The following is a 19746-nucleotide window of genomic DNA, read 5'->3' as shown; positions in this document are numbered from 1 at the left end:
TTTTTGGAGGCGCCGGTCTACTCATTTGTTTTTGGAGGCACCAGTCTACTCATTCGTTTTTGGAGGCACCGGTCTACCCAGGTCTACTCATTTGTTTTTGGAAGCACCGGTCTACTCATTCGTTTTTGGAGGCACCGGTCTACCCAGGTCTACTCATTTGTTTCTGGAGGCACCTTTCGTTTTTGGAGGCACCGGTCTACTCATTTGTTTTTGGAGGCACCAGTCTACTCATTCGTTTTTGGAGGCGCCGGTCTACTCATTTGTTTTTGGAGGCACCAGTCTACTCATTCGTTTTTGGAGGCACCGGTCTACCCAGGTCTACTCATTTGTTTTTGGAAGCACCGGTCTACTCATTCGTTTTTGGAGGCACCGGTCTACCCAGGTCTACTCATTTGTTTCTGGAGGCACCTTTCGTTTTTGGAGGCACCGGTCTACTCATTTGTTTTTGGAGGCACCAGTCTACTCATTCGTTTTTGGAGGCACTGGTCTACCCAGGTCTACTCATTCGTTTTTGGAGGCACCGGTCTACCCATTCATTTTTGGAGGCACCGGTCTACCCAGGTCTACTCATTCGTTTTTGGAGGCACCGGTCTACTCATTCGTTTTTGGAGGCACCGGTCTACCCATTTGTTTTTGGAGGCACCGGTCTACTCACTCATTTTTGGAGGCACCGGTCTACTCATTCGTTTTTGGAGGCACCAGTCTACTCATTCGTTTTTGGAGGCACCGGTCTACCACCACACTGCCTTTTAACACTGATCAACTGTAGGGTGGCCCTTTGAAGCCCAGGGGCAAGAGTTTAAACAGTTTTTTTTCTTCTAGCCAATCAGCTGGGACTCGGGAGGCAGCAATAGATTGGGGGTGGTAAGAATAACGTGCGGTGGAGGGGGGGGCAGCTCCCAAACAAAGAGAACCGGTTCGGTGATGTCATATTGTCACCGCTACCGGCTCAGCCGAACTGAACCGGGAGGAACCCACCACTGAGAAAAGACCCCTCAGATGGAGGTCCTTGGCAGACGGATCCCCCCAAGGTGCCCTTCCTGCTGAGCATGATGGGATGGGCTGAAGGGGTCAGGAAGAGGGGGTCCCCCCAGGTAACAACCCGGCCTCCTGATCCGGCCTCACCTTTGGAACCTCTCCTGCTGTTCCCGCTGCTTCCGGATCTCAGGGAACTGCTTTTCGTAATACTCCCGGGTTTTGCTTTCCTTGGCCTTCCTCCGGGGGTTGTTCTCGATCCGGTCCACCTTCTTCTCCCAGGCCTCCATCAGTTGGTCGTAGCGCTGGCAGATCTTCTGCTCCTGGGGATCCCCCAGAGACCAAAGAGACAGGGTCAGGGAGACCGAGAAAGACACAGAAAGAAAGAGGGAGGGAGGGAGAGGGAAAGCCAGAAAGAGAGAGAGAGAGGGAGGGAGGGAGTGGGTGAAGGAGGGAGGAAAGGAGAGGAAGAGAGGAGAGAGGGAGGGAGAGGGTGAAGGAGGGAAGGAGAGAGGGGGAGAAGGGGAGAGAGGGAAAGAGAGAGGGAGGGAGAGGGAAAGGCAGAAAGAGAGAAAGGGAGGGAGGGAGTGGGTGAAGGAGGGAGGAAAGGAGAGGAAGAGAGGAGAGAGGGAGGGACAGGATGAAGGAGGGAAGGAGAGAGGGGGAGAAGGGGAGAGAGGGAAAGAGGGAAAGAGAGAGAGGGAGGAGAGAGGAAAAGAGGGAGGGAGGAAAGGAGAGAGGGGGTGGGAAAGGGAGAGGTAGAGAGGGAGTGGAGGAGAGAGAGAGGGAGGGTGAGATAGAGGAAAGGAGAGAGGGAGGGAGAAAGGTAGAGAGGGAACGAAAGAGGGAGGGAGTCGAGAGGGAGGGATGCAGAGAGGGAGAAAGGAGAGGGAGGGAGAAGGGAAGGAAGGAAAGAAAGAAAGAAAGAAAGAAAGAAAGAAAGAAAGAAAGAAAGAAAGAAAGAAAGAAAGAAAGAAAGAAAGAAAAACACACCCATACCCTTTGCTTTCTGGCATGATTCCGTCTCTTGAAAAACAAAATCAGCTTCTTTCTCATCACTTGGTTCCTAAAAAGAGAGAAAGTGGGGGACGGGACACGGGGAGAGACACATCAAAGCTGAGATAAGTTTTCCTCCCCGTCTGGGACAAAATTGCACACCCGAATTTTCCTCCTTCGCTTACAGAGGGTGGCGCGTCCTACAATATTTTGGTGCATGTGCTTTCGGGGGGCAGTGGGTGGGGGGGTGTAAGAGAGAAAAAAAAAATACAGGTTGTGTTGATAAAAAGTGTTCAGGAGTTTTGTGTGTGAGCGGAAGACGTCACACCCAGTTCAACTCCTGCCTGCCAAAAAAAAAAAATCCCACTAATAATTAATCCATGGTCCTTCGGCATCTGCCTTATCGAGAAATAGTTCATACCCCTGGAAATGCTATTTATTCCTCGACTTACAACCGTTTGTTCCAAGTTACGACAGCACTGGGGGGCGGGGAAGCAATTCGCAATTGGTCCTCACACATATGACCGTCGTAGCATCCCCTCGGTCACGTGATCAAAATTCAGGCGCTTGACAATGGTGTGTGTTTACGACAGTGGCAGCGTCCTGGAGGTCATGGATTCGCTTAGCAACGGAAATTCTGTTTCCAGTTGCGGTTGTAAGTTGAGGACCGCCGGTAATAACTACAGGTAGTCCTCGACTTACGACCACAATGGAGGTCTAAATTTCTGTTGTTAAGGGAGACATTTGTTGAGTTTTGAGCTCATTTTACGACCTTTCCTTGCCATCGTTAAGTGAATCACTGCAGCTGATAAGTTATGTCACCTGGTTGTTAAGTGAATTTGGCCTCCCTGTGGGCTTCGTGTGCCCCCCTGAATGTCACAAATGGGGCTCGCATGCCCATTTTACGACCTCTCCTGCCACCGTTGTTAAGCAAATCACTGCAGCTGATAAGTTAAGTCACCCGGTTGTTAAATGAATCTGGCTCCCCCCCCCATTGACTTTGCCTGTCCGAAGGTCGCAAAAAGGGGATCACGTGACGCTGGGACACTGTGACCCGTTGTAAATATGAACCAGCTGCCAACTGTCTGAATTTTGGTCACGTGAATCTGGGAGATGCTAACAATGGTCGTTAAGTGCGAAAAACGGTCGTAAGTCACTCTCTTCGGCGCCGTCGTAACTTTGAACGGTCCCTAAACGAACGGTTGTAAGTCGAGGACCGTCTGTAAAAGAATAAATATAATATAAGGCAGAAATTTCATCTCAAAAAATTAGGGGGCCTTCCCACCCCACCCCAAACCTTGAAAATTTTATGAAATATTATCCATATTTACGTTTTGATGTTTTCGTGATACACTTTTGTGTCGGAAGGCTGGTTGTAAAGAGGCTGTAAAAAAAAAAAAGAGAGAGAGAGAGAGATTTAGCTGCTTTTACGTCTGATGTGAAGCCGAATCGTGACACAACTTTCTCGGCTTATGGACTACGTAGTCACGATCTACCCACAAAGAGAGTTTTCCCCATTTCTCCAGTTATGTGCGTCCTAGAAGAGGGGGGGCGGGATTGCTCTCTGTTTTTATATGGAGGGGGGCAGTGGTGAAATGTAAAATTTGTTACTACCGGTTCGGTGGGCGTGGCTTGGTGGTGGTGGTGGTGGGGGGGGTAATATGACTGAGTGGGCGTGGCCAACTTTTTTTTTTTTTTTTTTTTTAACTTTCAAAACCATTTTTTCTACAACCTCTTCGGCCGAGGTGGTTGTAGAAAAAATGCTTTTAAAAGCCTCTGACGATCCCAGCTGAGCTGCGCCATCATCAGAGGCTTTTTTTTTTTTACTTTTAAAAGCATTTTTTTTGGCCAGAGGTTGTAGAAAAAATGCTTTTAAAAGCCTCTGACGATCCCAGCTGAGCTGCGCCATCATCAGAGGCTTTTTTTTTTTTTTTACTTTTAAAAGCATTTTTTTTGGCCAGAGGTTGTAGAAAAAATGCTTTTAAAAGCCTCTGACGATCCCAGCTGAGCTGCGCCATCATCAGAGGCTTTTTTTTTTTTTACTTTTAAAAGCATTTTTTTTGGCCAGAGGTTGTAGAAAAAATGCTTTTAAAAGCCTCTGACGATCCCAGCTGAGCTGCGCCATCATCAGAGGCTTTTTTTTTTTTTTTACTTTTAAAAGCATTTTTTTTGGCCAGAGGTTGTAGAAAAAATGCTTTTAAAAGCCTCTGACGATCCCAGCTGAGCTGCGCCATCATCAGAGGCTTTTTTTTTTTTTTACTTTTAAAAGCATTTTTTTTGGCCAGAGGTTGTAGAAAAAATGCTTTTAAAAGCCTCTGACGATCCCAGCTGAGCTGCGCCATCATCAGAGGCTTTTTTTTTTTTTTTACTTTTAAAAGCATTTTTTTTGGCCAGAGGTTGTAGAAAAAATGCTTTTAAAAGCCTCTGACGATCCCAGCTGAGCTGCGCCATCATCAGAGGCTTTTTAAAAAAAAAAAAACTTTTAAAAGCATTTTTTTCGGCCAAAGAGGTTGTAGAAAAAATGCTTTTAAAAATAATTTTAAAAAGCCTTTGATGACTGAACGGCTCAACTGGGCAATTTTTTTGGGGTGGGGGGCGGGGGGGGCAGGGATTTTTGCTACCGGTTCTCCGAACCACCCGCCTCCATCGCTATCTGATTGGGCGATCGGTTCCAAACCGGGAGCATTTCACCCCTGGAAGGGGGGGGGGGCCTTGCCTTATCGGTGTCGGTGAATGGGTGGGTTTTCTTCTTGGTAGTTAAACAGAGAACAAACTCCCTCTCTCTCCTAGCACTGATGATGTTACCTACTTGGGTAATGAAACGTTGGCAAGAAAACAACTAGGCTCAGAGAGTACCGAAGACCCCACCCTCCTCCTCCTCCTCTACTCCGCAAACTGTACTCCCTTCTAGCACTGATGATGTAACCTAGTTGGGTAATGAAATGTCTGGAAGAAAACAACCCAGCTCAGACAACACTAAGGACGCCTCAATCCTCCTCTTCCTTTTCCTCCTCCTCCTCCTCCTCTCTACTCCCATTCCCACTCCCTTCCAGCAGTGATGACATTACCTAGTTGGGTAATGAAATGTCTACAAGAAAACCACTACGCTCAGAGAGCCCCGAGGACCCCACAGTCCTCCTCCTCCTCCTTCCCCCACCCCACATATCTCCTGTCTTCTAGCACTGATGATGTTGCCCAGTTGGGTCATGAAATGTCTGCAAAAAATACCACCAAGTTCAGAGAGCCTCATTTCAATCCCAAGATAAAAAAAATTATTATCTTTTATTGAAACAAACTAGGGCTCCCAGCCGGAAATTCCAAAACTTCACATTTCTCTTCATTTAGCTCCTTCCAAGATTGGAAGGACAAAAAAAATTAATAACCTAGAAAGTGAAAAACAAAGAGATGGCAAGCACCGTATTTCCAAAAACACACCGTTGTCGTCTGAGAAACAATTTGGAAGCAACCGGGAAAAATTACGGTTTTATTTAGCAAGCAAACCGGGATCGCTGTTTCCAACCCAAGGAAACGTGGTTAGGCCAGAGATCTTTGCTTCTCTTCCTGCTTTTGAAGAAAGTCCCTTCCCAAGAGGGGGATGAAAACCAACGAGGGGAGCAGGAGGAGGAGGAGGAGGAGGTGAGGAGGAGGAGGAGGAGGAGGAAAAAAAGAAGAGGAGAAAGAAAAAGAAGACGAAGAGAGGAGGAGGAGGAAAGGGAGGGAGGGAGGAAAGAAGGAAAAGATTGAGATAAAGAGGAAGAAAAGGAAGAAGAATGGAGAGGAAGATAAGAAAGGAGGTGGAGGGAGGGAGGGAGGGAAAGAAAGAGAAGGGAGAAAAAGGAGAAGGAAGAAAAATGGAGGAGAAGGAAGGAGGAGGAGGAGGAGGAGAAGAGGAGGAGGAGGAGGAGGAGGAAAAGAAAAAGAAGAGGAAAAAGAAAAAGACGAAGAGAGGAGGAGGAAAGGGAAGGAGGGAGGGAGGGAGGAAAGAAGGAAAAGATTGACATAAAGAGGAAGAAAAGGAAGAAGAATGGAGAGGAAGATAAGAAAGGAGTTGGAGGGAGGGAAAGAAAGAGAAGGGAGAAAAAGGAGAAGGAAGAAAAATGGAGAAGGAAGGAGGAGGAGGAGGAGAAGAGGAGGAGGAGGAGGAAAAGAAAAAGAAGAGGAAAAAGAAAAAGATGAAGAGAGGAGGAGGAGGAAAGGGAGGGAGGGAGGGAGGAAAGAAGGAAAAGATTGAAATAAAGAGGAAGAAAAGGAAGAAGAATGGAGAGGAAGATAAGAAAGGAGGTGGGGGGAGGGAGGGAGGGAAAGAAAGAGAAGGGAGAAAAAGGAGAAGGAAGAAAAATGGAGATGAAGGAAGAAGGAAGAGGAGGAGAAGAGGAGGAGGAGGAAAAGAAAAAGAAGAGGAAAAAGAAAAAGATGAAGAGAGGAGGAGGAGAAAAGGGAAGGAGGGAGGGAGGAAAGAAGGAAAAGATTGACATAAAGAGGAAGAAAAGGAAGAAGAATGGAGAGGAAGATAAGAAAGAAGGTGAAGGGAGGGAGGGAGGGAGGGAAAGAAAAAGAAGGGAGAAAAAGGAGAAGGAAGAAAAATGGAGGAGAAGGAAGGAGGAGGAGGAGGAGGAGGAGAAGAGGAGGAGGAGGAGGAAAGGGAAGGAGGGAGGGAGGGAGGAAAGAAGGAAAAGATTGAGATAAAGAGGAAGAAAAGGAAGAAGAATGGAGAGGAAGATAAGAAAGGAGGTGGAGGGAGGGAGGGAGGGAGGGAGGGAGGGAAAGAAAGAGAAGGGAGAAAAAGGAGAAGGAAGAAAAATGGAGGAGAAGGAAGGAGGAGGAGGAGGAGAAGAGGAGGAGGAGGAGGAAAAGAAAAAGAAGAGGAAAAAGAAAAAGACGAAGAGAGGAGGAGGAAAGGGAAGGAGGGAGGGAGGAAAGAAGGAAAAGATTGAGATAAAGAGGAAGAAAAGGAAGAAGATAAGAAAGAAAAGGAGGTGGAGGGAGGGAGGGAAAGAAAGAAAAGGGAGAAAAAGAAGAGAAGGAAGAAAAATGGAGGAGAAGGAGGAAGGAGGAGGAGGAGGAGGAGGAGTAGTAGTAGTAGTAGTAGTAGTAGTAGTAATACTCACCAGCTCCACCTTGGGGCCCAGCCCTTCGAAAATCTTATGAGCTTCCTCTGCTTTTTTCTGCAACGCAGGAAAAGAGGAAAAAAAAAACTCTTTATCCAGAATTTATCTGAAATCTCAGCAATTCAAACTTTTTTTCGAGCCTCATGTTCCATGAAGGAAAAATGTTCCTTTTAAACACAAGGAAGTCTTTTATGAATGGCAGGGGGTCCTCAGTTTACGACCGTAACTGGAATTTCCGTTGCTAAGCAAGACAAGGCTCAAATGAGTTTGGTGCCTGAATTTCCTGCCACTGTTGTTCAGCGAATCGTTGGGGTTGTTCCATGAATCATGTCGCTGGGAGGATGCGGCAATGGTCATAACTACGAGGCCCAGTCCTAAGTCACATGTTTCAATGCCATTCCAATTTCAAATGGTCACTAAACGAAGCGCTGTTAAGTCCAGGACTACAAGCAGCCTTGGAATTTACAAGAGTTCGTTTAGTGACCATTCAAAGGTACAACATGTGATTTATGTGATTCACACTTACGACCGTTGCAACATCCCCATGGTCACGTGATCAAAATTCAGAGGCTTGGCAACTGATGGTCAAAGTGTCCCGGGGGAGGGGGGAGGTCACGTGATTCTCCTTTTGCGACCTTCTGACAAGCAAAGTCAACGGCGAAGCCAGATTCACTTAACAACCAGGTGACTAACTTAACAAAGGCAGCGATTCACTTAACAAACGTGGCGGGAAAAGCGGTACAATGTCTCACTTAGCAACGGAAATTTGCAATGGCTCAACTCTGGTCGTAAGTTGAGGACTGCCTGTATTCTGACCCCCTCCTTTTCCCCAAATCCCCTGAGCTTTCGAACCAGGGAAACAATCCGAACTAATCGATCTTTCCCCTCTGACGGAGCAGAAATGGCCCACATACACAACCTCCCACCCCCACATTACACAAACACAACCCCCGCAGTGAGAAAAGGAAACAGGTCACAATCCTCGCTGGGTTCATTCGATGTCAACGGCGAAGCCTTGCGAAAGTCGGGCAGCGTCCACCGGACACCAAACAACAATAATTCCCCTCAATTCAGGAAGTCTTTGGCTTACGACTACGAGGGAGCCCGATATTTCTGTGGCTAGAGGGCTGTAAAGTGAGTTGTGGCCTATTCGATGAGCTTTTAGGCCACCGTTGTTAAGTGAAGCATTGCACTTGTTAAGGGACATGTGAAGTCATTAAGCAAAGATGGCTTTCCACATTGACTTTTATGCCTAAAGTGGGACTAGAACTCACTGTCTCCTGGTGATTAGTCCAAAATCACCTAGCCAGTTTTCATGCCTAAGGCGAGACTAGAACTCACTATCTCCTGGTGATTGGCCCAAAATCACCCAGCTAGCTTTCATACCTAAGCTGGAACTAGAACTCACTGCCTCCTGGTTATTTGTCCAAAATCACCTAGCCAGTTTTCATGCCTAAGGTGGGACTAGAACTCAGTCTCCTGGTTATTGGTCCAAAATCACCCAGCCAGCTTTCATGCCTAAACTGGAACTAGAACTCACTGTCTCCTGGTTATTTGTCCAGCATCACCTAGCCAGCTTTCATGCCTAAGGCGGGACTAGAACTCACTGTCTCCTGGTTATTTGTCCAAATCACCTAGCCAGTTTTCATGCCTAAGGTGGGACTAGAACTCACAGTCTCCTGGTTATTTGTCCAAAATCACCCAGCCAGCTTTCATGCCTAAACTGGAACTAGAATTCACTGTGTCCTGGTTATTTGTCCAAAATCACCTAGCCAGTTTTCATGCCTAAGGTGAGACTAGAACTCACTGCCTCCCGGTGATTGGCCCAAAATCACCCAGCTAGCTTTCATGCCTAAGGTGGGACTAGAACTCACTGTCTCCTGGTTATTTATCCAAAATCACCTAGCCAGTTTTCATGCCTAAGGCAAGACTAGAACTCACTATCTCCTGGTGATTGGCCCAAAATCACCCAGCTAGCTTTCATGCCTAAGGTGGGACTAGAACTCACTGTCTCCTGGTGATTTGTCCAAAATCACCCAGCTAGCTTTCATGCCTAAGGTGGGACTAGAACTCACTGTCTCCTGGTTATTTGTCCAAAATCACCCAGCTAGCTTTCATGCCTAAGGTGGGACTAGAACTCACTGTCTCCTGGTGATTTGTCCAAAATCACCTAGCCAGTTTTCATGCCTAAGGCAAGACTAGAACTCACTGTCTCCTGGTGATTGGCCCAAAATCACCCAGCTAGCTTTCATGCCTAAGGTGGGACTAGAACTCACTGTCTCCTGGTTATTTGTCCAAAATCACCTAGCCAGTTTTCATGCCTGGGCGAGACTAGAACTCACTGTCTCCTGGTGATTGGCCCAAAATCACCCAGCTAGCTTTCATGCCTAAGGTGGGACTAGAACTCACTGTCTCCTGGTTATTTGTCCAAAATCACCTAGCCAGTTTTCATGCCTGGGCGAGACTAGAACTCACTGTCTCCTGGTGATTGGCCCAAAATCACCCAGCTAGCTTTCATGCCTAAATTCGAACTAGAACTCACAGTGTCCTGGTTATTTGTCCAAAATCACCTAGCCAGTTTTCATGCCTAAGGCGAGACTAGAACTCACTGTTTCCTGGTGATTGGCCCAAAATCACCCAGCTAGCTTTCATGCCTAAACTGGAACTATAACTCACTGTTTCCTGGTGATTGGCCCAAAATCACCCAGCTAGCTTTCATGCCTAAACTGGAACTAGAACTCACTGTCTCCTGGTTATTTGTCCAAAATCACCTAGCCAGCTTTCATGCCTAGGCGAGACTAGAACTCACTGTCTCCTGGTTATTTGTCCAAAATCACCTAGCCAGCTTTCATGGCTAAGGCGGGACTAGAACTCACAGTCTCCTGGTGAATGGTCCAAAGTCACCCATCCGGCTTTCATGCCTAAGGCAGGACTAGAACTCACTGCCTCCTGGTTTCGAGCCTGGTGCCTTAACTACTAGACTTAACTGGCTCTCTTTAATGTTTTTTTCCCCCCTACTTTTGTCCACTGATCAAAATCCACTGCAGTTCGGTGTCAATAAATAAATAAGAACAACGACCAGGGCCGACACTCCGCGGTTCAGCGTTGGCCTTTCCTCGCTCAGCTGCCAGCATGTTGCAAAACAGGGCGACGGTTCAACGACCAGAGAGGAACAGCCCATGTTACCAAAACACATCTGGGCTGCTCTCCGAAGCTCACCGGGGTCTGCTCGGGCCAGAATTGGGAGGAGGGGAGACCACCCGGAAGGCTGTTTCCAGCTGTTGGCTAGACCGACCGGGAAGGCGAAAAACATATCCCAGACGAAGGCGGAAATGACTTTTGAAACGCTCCCAAGAAAACGGCAAAGAAGAGTCCCCAGAAGCCGGAGTTCGACAGAAGGGCGTTATTAGGTTCACTTTGATCACAGCCGTTAAGGCTGCCAATGTTTGTTTGTTTTTTCCTAAACCTCACCTACACGTCGGTCAGTCCCTCGTGTTAACTGTTTGCGGACGGGGAAACTGAACTATTTAACAAAATAACAAGAGTTGGGAAGGGCCTTGGAGGTCTTCTAGTCTAACCCTCTGCTCAGGCAGGAGAACCTATACCCGTGATGGCAAATCTATGGCACGCGTGCCGCCGTATCAATCAGCGTGCGACCTCAGCTCTTGGGCGCGCGCAGCTGATTTTCGGGCCTTCTGGGCCCACCAGAAGTAGGGAAACAGGCTGTTTCCTGCCTCCAGAGGACCTCGGGGGGGTAGTGGGGAAGGCCCATTTTTCTCTCTCACCTGGCTCCAGAGCCTTTCTAGGAGCCTGGGGAGGGCAAAAAAACGGCCTTTCCAACCCCCCCCCCCCGAGGCCCTCCGGAGGCCAGAAACGGCCCGTTTGCCAACTTCTGGTGAGACTGAAAGGCCCGTTTTTTGCTGTCCCCAGCCTCCAGAGCCTTTCTAGGAGTCTGGGGATGGCAAAAATGGCCTCCCCCCGCCCCCCCCCCCCGCGGAGGTCCTCTGGATGCCGAAAATAGCCAGTTTGCGAACTTCCGGTCCCACCGGAAGTTGGCAAATGGGCCATTTCTGGCCTCTGGAGGGCCTCCGGGGGGAGGGAAGGCTGTTTTCACCCTCCCCAGACTACTAATTAATTAATTAATTAATTAATTAATTAATTAATTAATTATTGATTGAATGATTGATTGAATTTATATACCGCCCTTCTCCCCGAAGGGACTCAGGGCGGTGAACAGCCGAAAATTAAAATAACATACAATATAAAAGTTAAGATAATTAAAAATAAATTAAATTAATCGGCCTCCCAATTTAAAACCCCAAGCTATACAATTAAAAAACTAACCCCTAAAACCTATTCAGGCCAGGCCGGCTTGCTGAAATAAAAACGTCTTCAGGGCCTTACGGAAAGTGCGGAGATCCGGAATCAGCCGTATTCCGGGAGGTAGCTCGTTCCAGAGGGTGGGCGCCACCACAGAGAAGGCTCTCCCCCTGGGGGCTGCCAGCCGACATTGCTTGACCGACGGCACCCTGAGGAGGCCCTCTCTGTGAGAGCGTATTGGCCGGTGGGAGGTTATCGGTAGCAGCAGACGCTCTCGTAAATACCCTGGCCCTAAGCTATGGAGCGCTTTAAAGATGAGAACCAACACCTTGAAGCGTACCCGGAAGACCACCGGGAGCCAGTGCAGCTCGCGCAAGAGAGGTGTTATATGGGAGCGCCATGTCACACCCGTAATCACCCGCGCGGCCGCATTCTGGACCAGTTGGAGCCTCCGGGTGCTCCTCAAGGGGAGCCCCATGTAGAGAGCGTTGCCGTAGTCCAGGCGGGAAGTGATGAGAGCATGAGTGACTGTGCATAAGGAATCCCGACTCAGAAAGGGGCGCAACTGGCGTATCAGGCGAACCTGATAAAAAGCCCCCTGGCCACGGCCGTCATGTCCTCTTCTAAAGACAGCCGTGTGTCCAGGAGGACGCCCAAGTTGCGAACCCCCTCTGTGGGGGTCAATGACTCATCCCCAAAAGCCAGCGATGGCACCAGCTGGCTATATCGGGACGCCAGCATCCACAGCCACTCGGTCTTGGAGGGGTTGAGTCGAAGCCTGTTCCTCCCCATCCAGACCCGCACAGCCTCCAGACACTGGGACATCACTACTAGAGAGGCTCTGGAGCCAGGTGAGACAGAAAAATGGGCCTACCGGGCCAGGAGCAGGGAGAGCGGGGTGGGGTCGCACACGCATGTGCGGGGGCAATTCACATAGAATTATGCGTGTGGGCACATGCACATGCAAAACCCCCCCCTAACCCTCCTCTCCTGGCACGCGATGGCAAAAAGGTTAGCCATCACTAACCTATACCATTTCAGACGAATGGCTGTCCAATATCTTAATAAAAACTCCACTTTTTCCGCAATTGTCGCGCAACAAGAAAACACAATCTCGCAGCTCCAGGAATCGCGAGAGTTTGAGAGAGGGAGGGAGGGAGGGAAAAAGGAGGAGAACTTGTTGAGTGGAGGATCTGAAGACCGAACGAGATTTTCCCTGCACCCATCCTCTCCACGAAAAGTTCTCAGCGAAACTAAGCAAAATGCAGACCGGCGAAAGGAGGAAAGGAGCGTGTTACCCGATTCTCATCGTAGATGATTTGGACGATGCTGCGGTGTTTCTGCTCCACCGGCGGAGGGGAGACGGGCTTCTCCGGTTCAGGAGGCTTGGCAGCTTCTTCCTCCAGCTGTTGCTAAGAGACAAGAGGGAGGAGGGCGAGAGGGACGTCAGCTTCACACGCGTAGGCACCGAGTCAGAGATAACGCGAACATCTGGACCGGCCAGATGTTGCCTTGACGAGTTTGGAAGGAGAGGGAGGGCCCAGCCATTGCAAACATCACCGTACGGACTGCAGGAAAAAAATACAACTGCAACCAGCCTGTAGTAGACCTGTATATATCGTGGGGTGTGTGTGTGTGTGTGTCAGAAAGAGGGCTGAGAAAATAACTGCAGACCCCTCCAGTCCTGGACATAATAACCTTTCTCAAGTCTTCCCCTCGGGACCCCGCCGTAGGGCGTGACGTGCCAAAACGAGCCTTGGTGGCACAGCGGATTAAAGTGCTGTTAAAGTAATATTTAGCTGCCAGCTGCCTGCAATTAATGCAAGTTCAAATCTCACCAGGCTCAAGGTTGACTCAGCCTTCCATCCTTCCGAGGGAGGTAAAATGAGGACCCGGATTGTGGAGGCAATAAGCTGACTTTGTATTAAAAAAAGAACACTGCTTGGGGGGGTGCGAAAGGCCTACTAAGCAGGTATATACAAAAGTATGAAGGCTATTGCTTAAAAGCATTGTAAGCCGCCCTGAATCTCCGGAGAAGGGCGGCATATAAATCGAACAAATAAATAAATAAATAAATAAATAAATAAATAAATAAATAAATAAATAAATAAATAAATAAATAAATAAATAAATAAATAAATAAATCAATCAATCAATCAATCAATCAATCAATCAATCAATCAACTAGATGCAGGGACGGTTTTTTTCCTTCGTGCCATCGCTCTGCAAGAGCACCTAATTCCCAGGGCACTCTCTTAAGATCTAAATATATTCATCCAGGTTGGACGGCTGTAGTATTATTATTATCCTGCTCACCTCCTCTATTACTTTATTACTTATTGGTATCACTATTACGATAATGATTAATCTGTTGCTTCGCATGTACCCTGAGAGCTTCTGCCCCGGAGACAAATTTCTTCTGTCTCTAATCACACTTTGCCAAATAAAATAAAGTATTAGTGATAGTATTCTATTCTACTCTAAATTCCTATTCTATTCTATTTCAGTTCAATTCAAATTCTATTCTATTTAATTCTTATTCTATTTCTTAACTTCTGTTTTATTCTATTCTAATTCAATTCTAACTCTAATTCTGTTCTATTTAAGGCTCTCTTCCAGTGATGGCTAACCTTTTTTGCTGTTGCGTGCCAAAACGTGGAGAGCGTGGGGGGATCGTGCACATGCATGCCCACACTGATAATTCAATGCCACCCCTGCGTTCCCCCCGCATTTGGCATGCGATGGCAAAAAGGTTGCCGGTGGGCCCAGAAGGCCCGTATTTTGCCCTCCGCAGGCTCCAGAGGCTTTCTTGGAGCCTGGGGAGGACGAAAATGGCCTTCCCCACCCCCATGGAGGCCCTCCAGAGGCCAGAAACGGCCCATTTCCCGATTTCCGGTGGGCCCGGAAGGCCCGAAAATCAGCTGACCGGTTCATGCATGCACGCTGGAGCTGAGCTAGGGCAATGCTCGCGTGCCCACATATATGGCTCCGCGTGCCACCTGTGGCACGCGTGCCATAGGTTCGCCATCACAATTCTATTCTATTCTATTCTAAATTCTAATTCTAATTCTAATTCTAATTCTAGTCTAGTCTCTTTTCTTCCATATTGTATTATTCTATTCTATTCTATTCTATTCTATTCTATTCTATTCTATTCTATTCTATTCTATTCTATTCTATTCTATTCTTTCTATTCTATTCTATTCTAATTCTAGTCCTAGTCTATTCTATTCTATTCTTTCTATTCTATTCTTATTTCTATCCTATCCTATTCTGATTTTGTATTGTATTGTATTGTATTGTATTGTATTGTATTGTATTGTATTATTCTATTCTATTCTATTCTATTCTATTCTATTCTAAATTCTAATTCTAATTCTAATTCTAATTCTAATTCTAATTCTAATTCTAATTCTAATTCTAGTCTAGTCTAGTCTAGTCTATTCTTTCTTATTGCTATTCTATATTCTATTCTATTCCATTCCATTCCACTCCACTCTCCACTTTTTCAGTTTTCAGGTCAAAAAAGACAAAACGTAGACAAGAGAACTCATTCAGCTGGAAAACTGTTGAGCATCCTAGGCCAAGCTAAATCTAAAACTGCTGGGAAATTCCTGGAGGCCGGGCACTCCGACAAATCAGCCATCTACACACACACGATCAAAAAGCTCAAAGGCCACGACACCTCCTTGCCAGCAATCAACGCCTCGATAAACAGAGATTAACACCCAGATTAATACCAGAGCGACAATCAAGTAATAAACAGTATCCTAAAGGAACTGCCAACTCACATAACCAAAGAGTGAACAGCAGCCTAATCAAGGGCAGAGAGCAAACCCCACTCCCTTCTAGCACTGATGATGTTACCTAGTTGGGTCACGAAACGTCTGCAAGAAAACCACCAACCTCGGAGAGCACCAAGGACCCCACAGTCCTCCTCTCCTTTCTCTTATTTCTGTTTCTCTTCCTCCTCCTCCTCCCTTTCTGCTTTTTTCTGCTTTTTTACACCACTCTCTTCCACCATTGATGATGTTCCCTAGCTAGGTCACGAAACGTCTGCAAGAAAGCCATCAAGCTCAGAGAGCACCAAGGACCCTAGAGTCCTCCTCTCCTTCCTCTCCTTCCTCTTTCTCTTCTTCCTTTCTGCTTTTTTCTGCTTTTTTACACCCCTCCCTTCTAGCATTGATGATGTTCCCTAGTTGGGTCATGAAATGTCTGCAAGAACATAACTAAACTCAGGGAGTTCCAAGGACCCCATAGTTGTTGTCGTCCTCCTCCTCCTCCTCCTCCTCCTCCCTGCAAACCCCACTCCCTTCCACTACTGATGATGTTCCCTAGTTGGGTCACGAAACGTCTGCAAGGAAACCACCAACCTCGGAGAGCACCAAGGACCCCACAGTCCTCCTCCTCTTCCTCCTCCTGTCCTCAAACCCCCCTCCATTCCACCCCTGATGCCATTATCTAGTTGGGTCATGAAACATCTCCAAGAAAACTGGCAAGCTCAGAGAGCACCAAGGACCCCACAGTTCCACCCTGACCTACAGACCTTCTCTCCTATCGGGAGACAAGACAGATCCACCAACAAAAATGAGCCTTGGTGGCGCAGCAGACTAAAGCGCTGTTATGTAACACCAGCTGCCTGCAATTACTGAGAGTTCAAATCTCACCAGGCTCAACGTTGACTCAGCCTTCCATCCTTCCGAGGGAGGTAAAATGAGGACCCAGTTTGTGGGGGCAATAAGCTGACTTTGTATAAAAAAAAGAACGCCACTTGGGGGGGCCCCAAAAGCCCAACTAAGCAGGTATATACAAAAGTATGAAGGCTATTGAACGCCCTGAGTCTCTGGAAAAGGGCGGCATATAAATCGAACCAATAAATAATAAATAAAAATAAAATAAAATAAAATAAAATAAAATAAAATAAAATAAAATAAAATAATAAAATAAAATAATAAAATAAAATAAAATAAAATAAAATAAAATAAAATAAAATAAAATAAATAAAATAATAAAATAAAATAAATAAAATAAAATAATAAAATAAAATAAATAAAATAAATAAAATAAAATAATAAAATAAATAAAATAAAATAAAATAATAAAATAAAATAAAATAAAATAAAATAAAATAAAATATAATAAAATAATAAAATAAATAAAATAATAAAATAAAATAAAATAAATAAAATAAAATAAATAAAATAATAAAATAAAATAAAATAAAATAAATAAAATAATAAAATAAAATAAATAGGTTTATTGCACTGGCAACCCATAATAAATCAAATAAATAAATAAATAAATAAATAAATAAATAAATAAATAAATAAATAAATAGGTTTACTGCACTGGCAACCCATAATAACCATCTCCTGGGAGACCCGAGATCCTGTCGCTGGGTTGAGGAGTGCAGAGTGAAGAGTTCCAGGCTTCGAACATGGGAGCGCGCTCCTCTTCTGCGCATGCGCCCGGCCTACCGCGCATGTGCTTTGTTCGCATGCAGGGCTGGAACGCATTCGCACGGCTTAGAAAACGTGACCACAGAGGACGGCGTAGCGCCAGGGCAGGCGGCTGGGCCCGCCTACAGGTCGCTGAACTGCCTGAATCCCACCACCGGGTGAGACCAAGTGGGAGGGCCTTCTCCGTGGTGGCTCCCTCCACCTCAGGAGCCAAATGGGAAATAAGATGTCATGGGTCTCCCCTCTGGAGGAGGTCCGTCTGGTGGGATGAGCGATGCTGGGTTTTTAATCTCTGGGAAGCTCTCCGGGGTCAATGCGAATGGGTTGGGCGGCCCTATCGAGTTTCTTAACCACCTGAAATCAAAAACGCTCCGCAAATGGCTGACCTGCTTTTTTTTCAGTTTGAAGATCTGTTGCTCCACTTTGGCGATCTCCCGGTCGACCCGGTCCATGCTCTGGATGAGCTCCTCCTTCGACAGCTTGGAGGGAGAGGCGTTCTGGTCCTCTCCGCACGACTGGCTCGACATGGGCGACGGAGGGCCCTCATGTTTGCCTCCGAAGATGGGCTCCTGAGAGAGGGGATGGGGGGAGAGAGAGAGAGAGGGAGAGAGAGAGGAAGAGAGGGGATGGGGAAGGGAGAGAGGAAGAGGGATATGGGAAGGGAAAGGGAGAGGGAGAGGGAGAGGGGGAGAGGGGGAGAGGGAGGGAGGGGAGGGAGAGGGAGGAGAGAGAGAGGGAGAGAGAGGAAGAGGGGGGATGGGGAAGGGAGAGAGGAAGAGGGGGAGAGGGAGGGAGGGAGAGAGAGGGAGGGGAGAGAGAGGGAGAGGGAGGGAGAGGAAGAGGGGGGATAGGGAAGGGAGAGAGGAAGAGGGATATGGGGAGGGAAAGGGAGAGGGAGGGAGAGAGGGAGGGGAGGGAGAGAGAGGGGAGAGACAGAGAGAGGGAGAGAGAGGAAGAGGGGGGATGGGGAAGGGAGAGAGGAAGAGGGATATGGGGAGGGAAAGGGAGAGGGAAAGGGAGGGGAGGGAGAGAGAGGGGAGAGAGAGGGGAGAGAGAGAGAGAGAGAGGGAGAGAGAGGAAGAGGGGGGATGGGGAAGGGAGAGAGGAAGAGGGATATGGGGAGGGAGAGGGAGAGAGAGGGAGGGGAGAGGGAGGGAGAGGAAGGGAGAGGAAGAGGGGGGATAGGGAAGGGAGAGAGGAAGAGGGATATGGGGAGGGAAAGGGAGAGGGAGGGGGAGAGGGAGAGGGAGGGAGAGAGGGAGGGAGAGGGAGGGAGGGAGAGAGGAAGAGGGGGATGGGGAAGGGAGAGAGGAAGAGGGATATGGGGAGGGAAAGGGAGAGGGAGGGGTGGGAGAGGGAGGGAGGGAGAGAGAGGAAGACGGGGATGGGGAAGGGAGAGAGGAAGAGGGATATGGGGAGGGAGAGGGAGAGGGGGGAGGGGGAGAGGGAGGGGAGGGAGAGAGAGGGAGGAAGAGGAAGAGGGGGAGGGGGAGGGAGGGAGAGAGAGAGGAAGGGGGGCGAAGGGAGGAGAGGGAGATGGGAGGAGGGAGAGATGGAGGGAGGGAGAGAGAGAGAGAGAGAAAAGAAAGTGTGGTGAACTCGCTGTTGTAACGTTGATGATGAAAGAGAAACTCCAGCTATAAAAAGTTACAGGTTCTCCTTGACTTACGACCACGACCAAAGATAAAACGTCAAACCCCAGGATAAAACACCCGGACACGAACTGAGCAACGTGGTATAGGCAGTCCAATGCAGTGAGACACGTGCAGATTGGGGAAACAAAACAACCGCTTCACAGACGCATGGCGCAACCTAGGAGAACAAACCCATCAGGCCAACATTCAGCAGCCCATCTGCGTTTTAAAAAAAGACAAAGGCCGCTCTTTTGAAGACAGCAAGGTCCACATTTTGGACAGAGAGCCACCCCCATTTGCACCACTCAGGTGACCCTGAGGACACAGGTAAACCTCCAAGGGGCCTCAACGGCTCTCTAAAAAGGATGCAAATGACCAGCTGTCTGCAAGGAGTAGAAATCCTTCCATTCCCCCACCATCCAGTCAGAGCTGAGGAAGCTTCTTGGATGAGAAGCGAAACGTCTTCAAAAGAAAAAACAAGAAAATCCAGTTTGCCTCCTGGAAAAAGCATCTTTGGGGCAACTGTGTCCTGGATGACAGAAAATCTCCATAGGCAGTGCCATTGTAAGATCAAACAGTCACTAACTGAACTGTAAATTGAGGATTATCTGTATTTCCCCCCCCCAAAAAAAGATATATTTATTTTTATTTTATCTATTTTTCTCCCTTTTTTAACAAGTAATTATAAGACAGCGAACACATATAATACTTCCTCCTCCTATTTTCACCACTACAATGAACTTTTAAGGTGGATTGGACTGGGAGTAACTGGCCCAAGGTCACCTAGACAGATTTCAGGCCAATGGCGGGACTAGAACTCACTGTCGCCTGGTGATTGGCCCAAAGTCACTCAGCTGGCTTTCATAGCTAAGAACTCACTGTCTTCTGTTGACTGACCAAAAGCTATCCAGATGTCTTTCATGCCTAAGGTGGGACTAGAACTCACCATCTCCTGGTGATTGACCCAAAGTCACCCAACCAGCTTTCATGGCTAAGACGGGACTAGAACTCACCGTCTCCTGGTGATTGGCCCAAAGTCACCCAACAGCTTTCATGCCTAAGGTGGGACTAGAACTCCCACTCTCCTGGTAATTGGCCCAAAGTCACCCAACCAGCTTTCATGACTAAGACGGGACTAGAACTCACCGTCTCCTGGTGATTGGCCCAAAGTCACTCAGCTGGCTGTCATGGCTAAGAACTCACTGTCTTCTGTTGACTGACCCAAAGCCATCCAGATGTCTTTCATGCCTAAGG

The 19746-nt window shown here is 47.5% G+C and overlaps 1 protein-coding gene across 6 annotated transcripts in view; it reads right to left on the bottom strand.

Annotated features, from left to right (window-relative positions):
* The window catches only part of NCOR1 (nuclear receptor corepressor 1), a 181303-nt gene that overhangs the window by 126478 nt on the left and 35079 nt on the right, over nucleotides 1–19746 (bottom strand). For all 6 annotated transcript variants that reach the window (XM_087890260.1, XM_087890272.1, XM_087890258.1 and 3 more), the window contains exons 5-10: nucleotides 17245–17427; nucleotides 12698–12811; nucleotides 7080–7136; nucleotides 3303–3355; nucleotides 1975–2041; nucleotides 1126–1298 (exon numbers count right to left, since the gene is read on the bottom strand). In XM_087890260.1, coding sequence (XP_087746386.1) covers nucleotides 1126–1298; nucleotides 1975–2041; nucleotides 3303–3355; nucleotides 7080–7136; nucleotides 12698–12811; nucleotides 17245–17427 — 647 coding nt within the window. The remainder of the gene's footprint in view (nucleotides 1–1125; nucleotides 1299–1974; nucleotides 2042–3302; nucleotides 3356–7079; nucleotides 7137–12697; nucleotides 12812–17244; nucleotides 17428–19746) is intronic.

This window comes from Pantherophis guttatus, chromosome 1 (genome assembly GCF_059756535.1).
Source record: "Pantherophis guttatus breed Tessera chromosome 1, ASM5975653v1, whole genome shotgun sequence".
Taxonomy (NCBI): Eukaryota; Metazoa; Chordata; class Lepidosauria; order Squamata; family Colubridae; genus Pantherophis; species Pantherophis guttatus.
The sequence above is the reverse complement of the archived record's forward strand: the minus strand, read 5'-3'. Positions and strand labels throughout refer to the sequence as shown.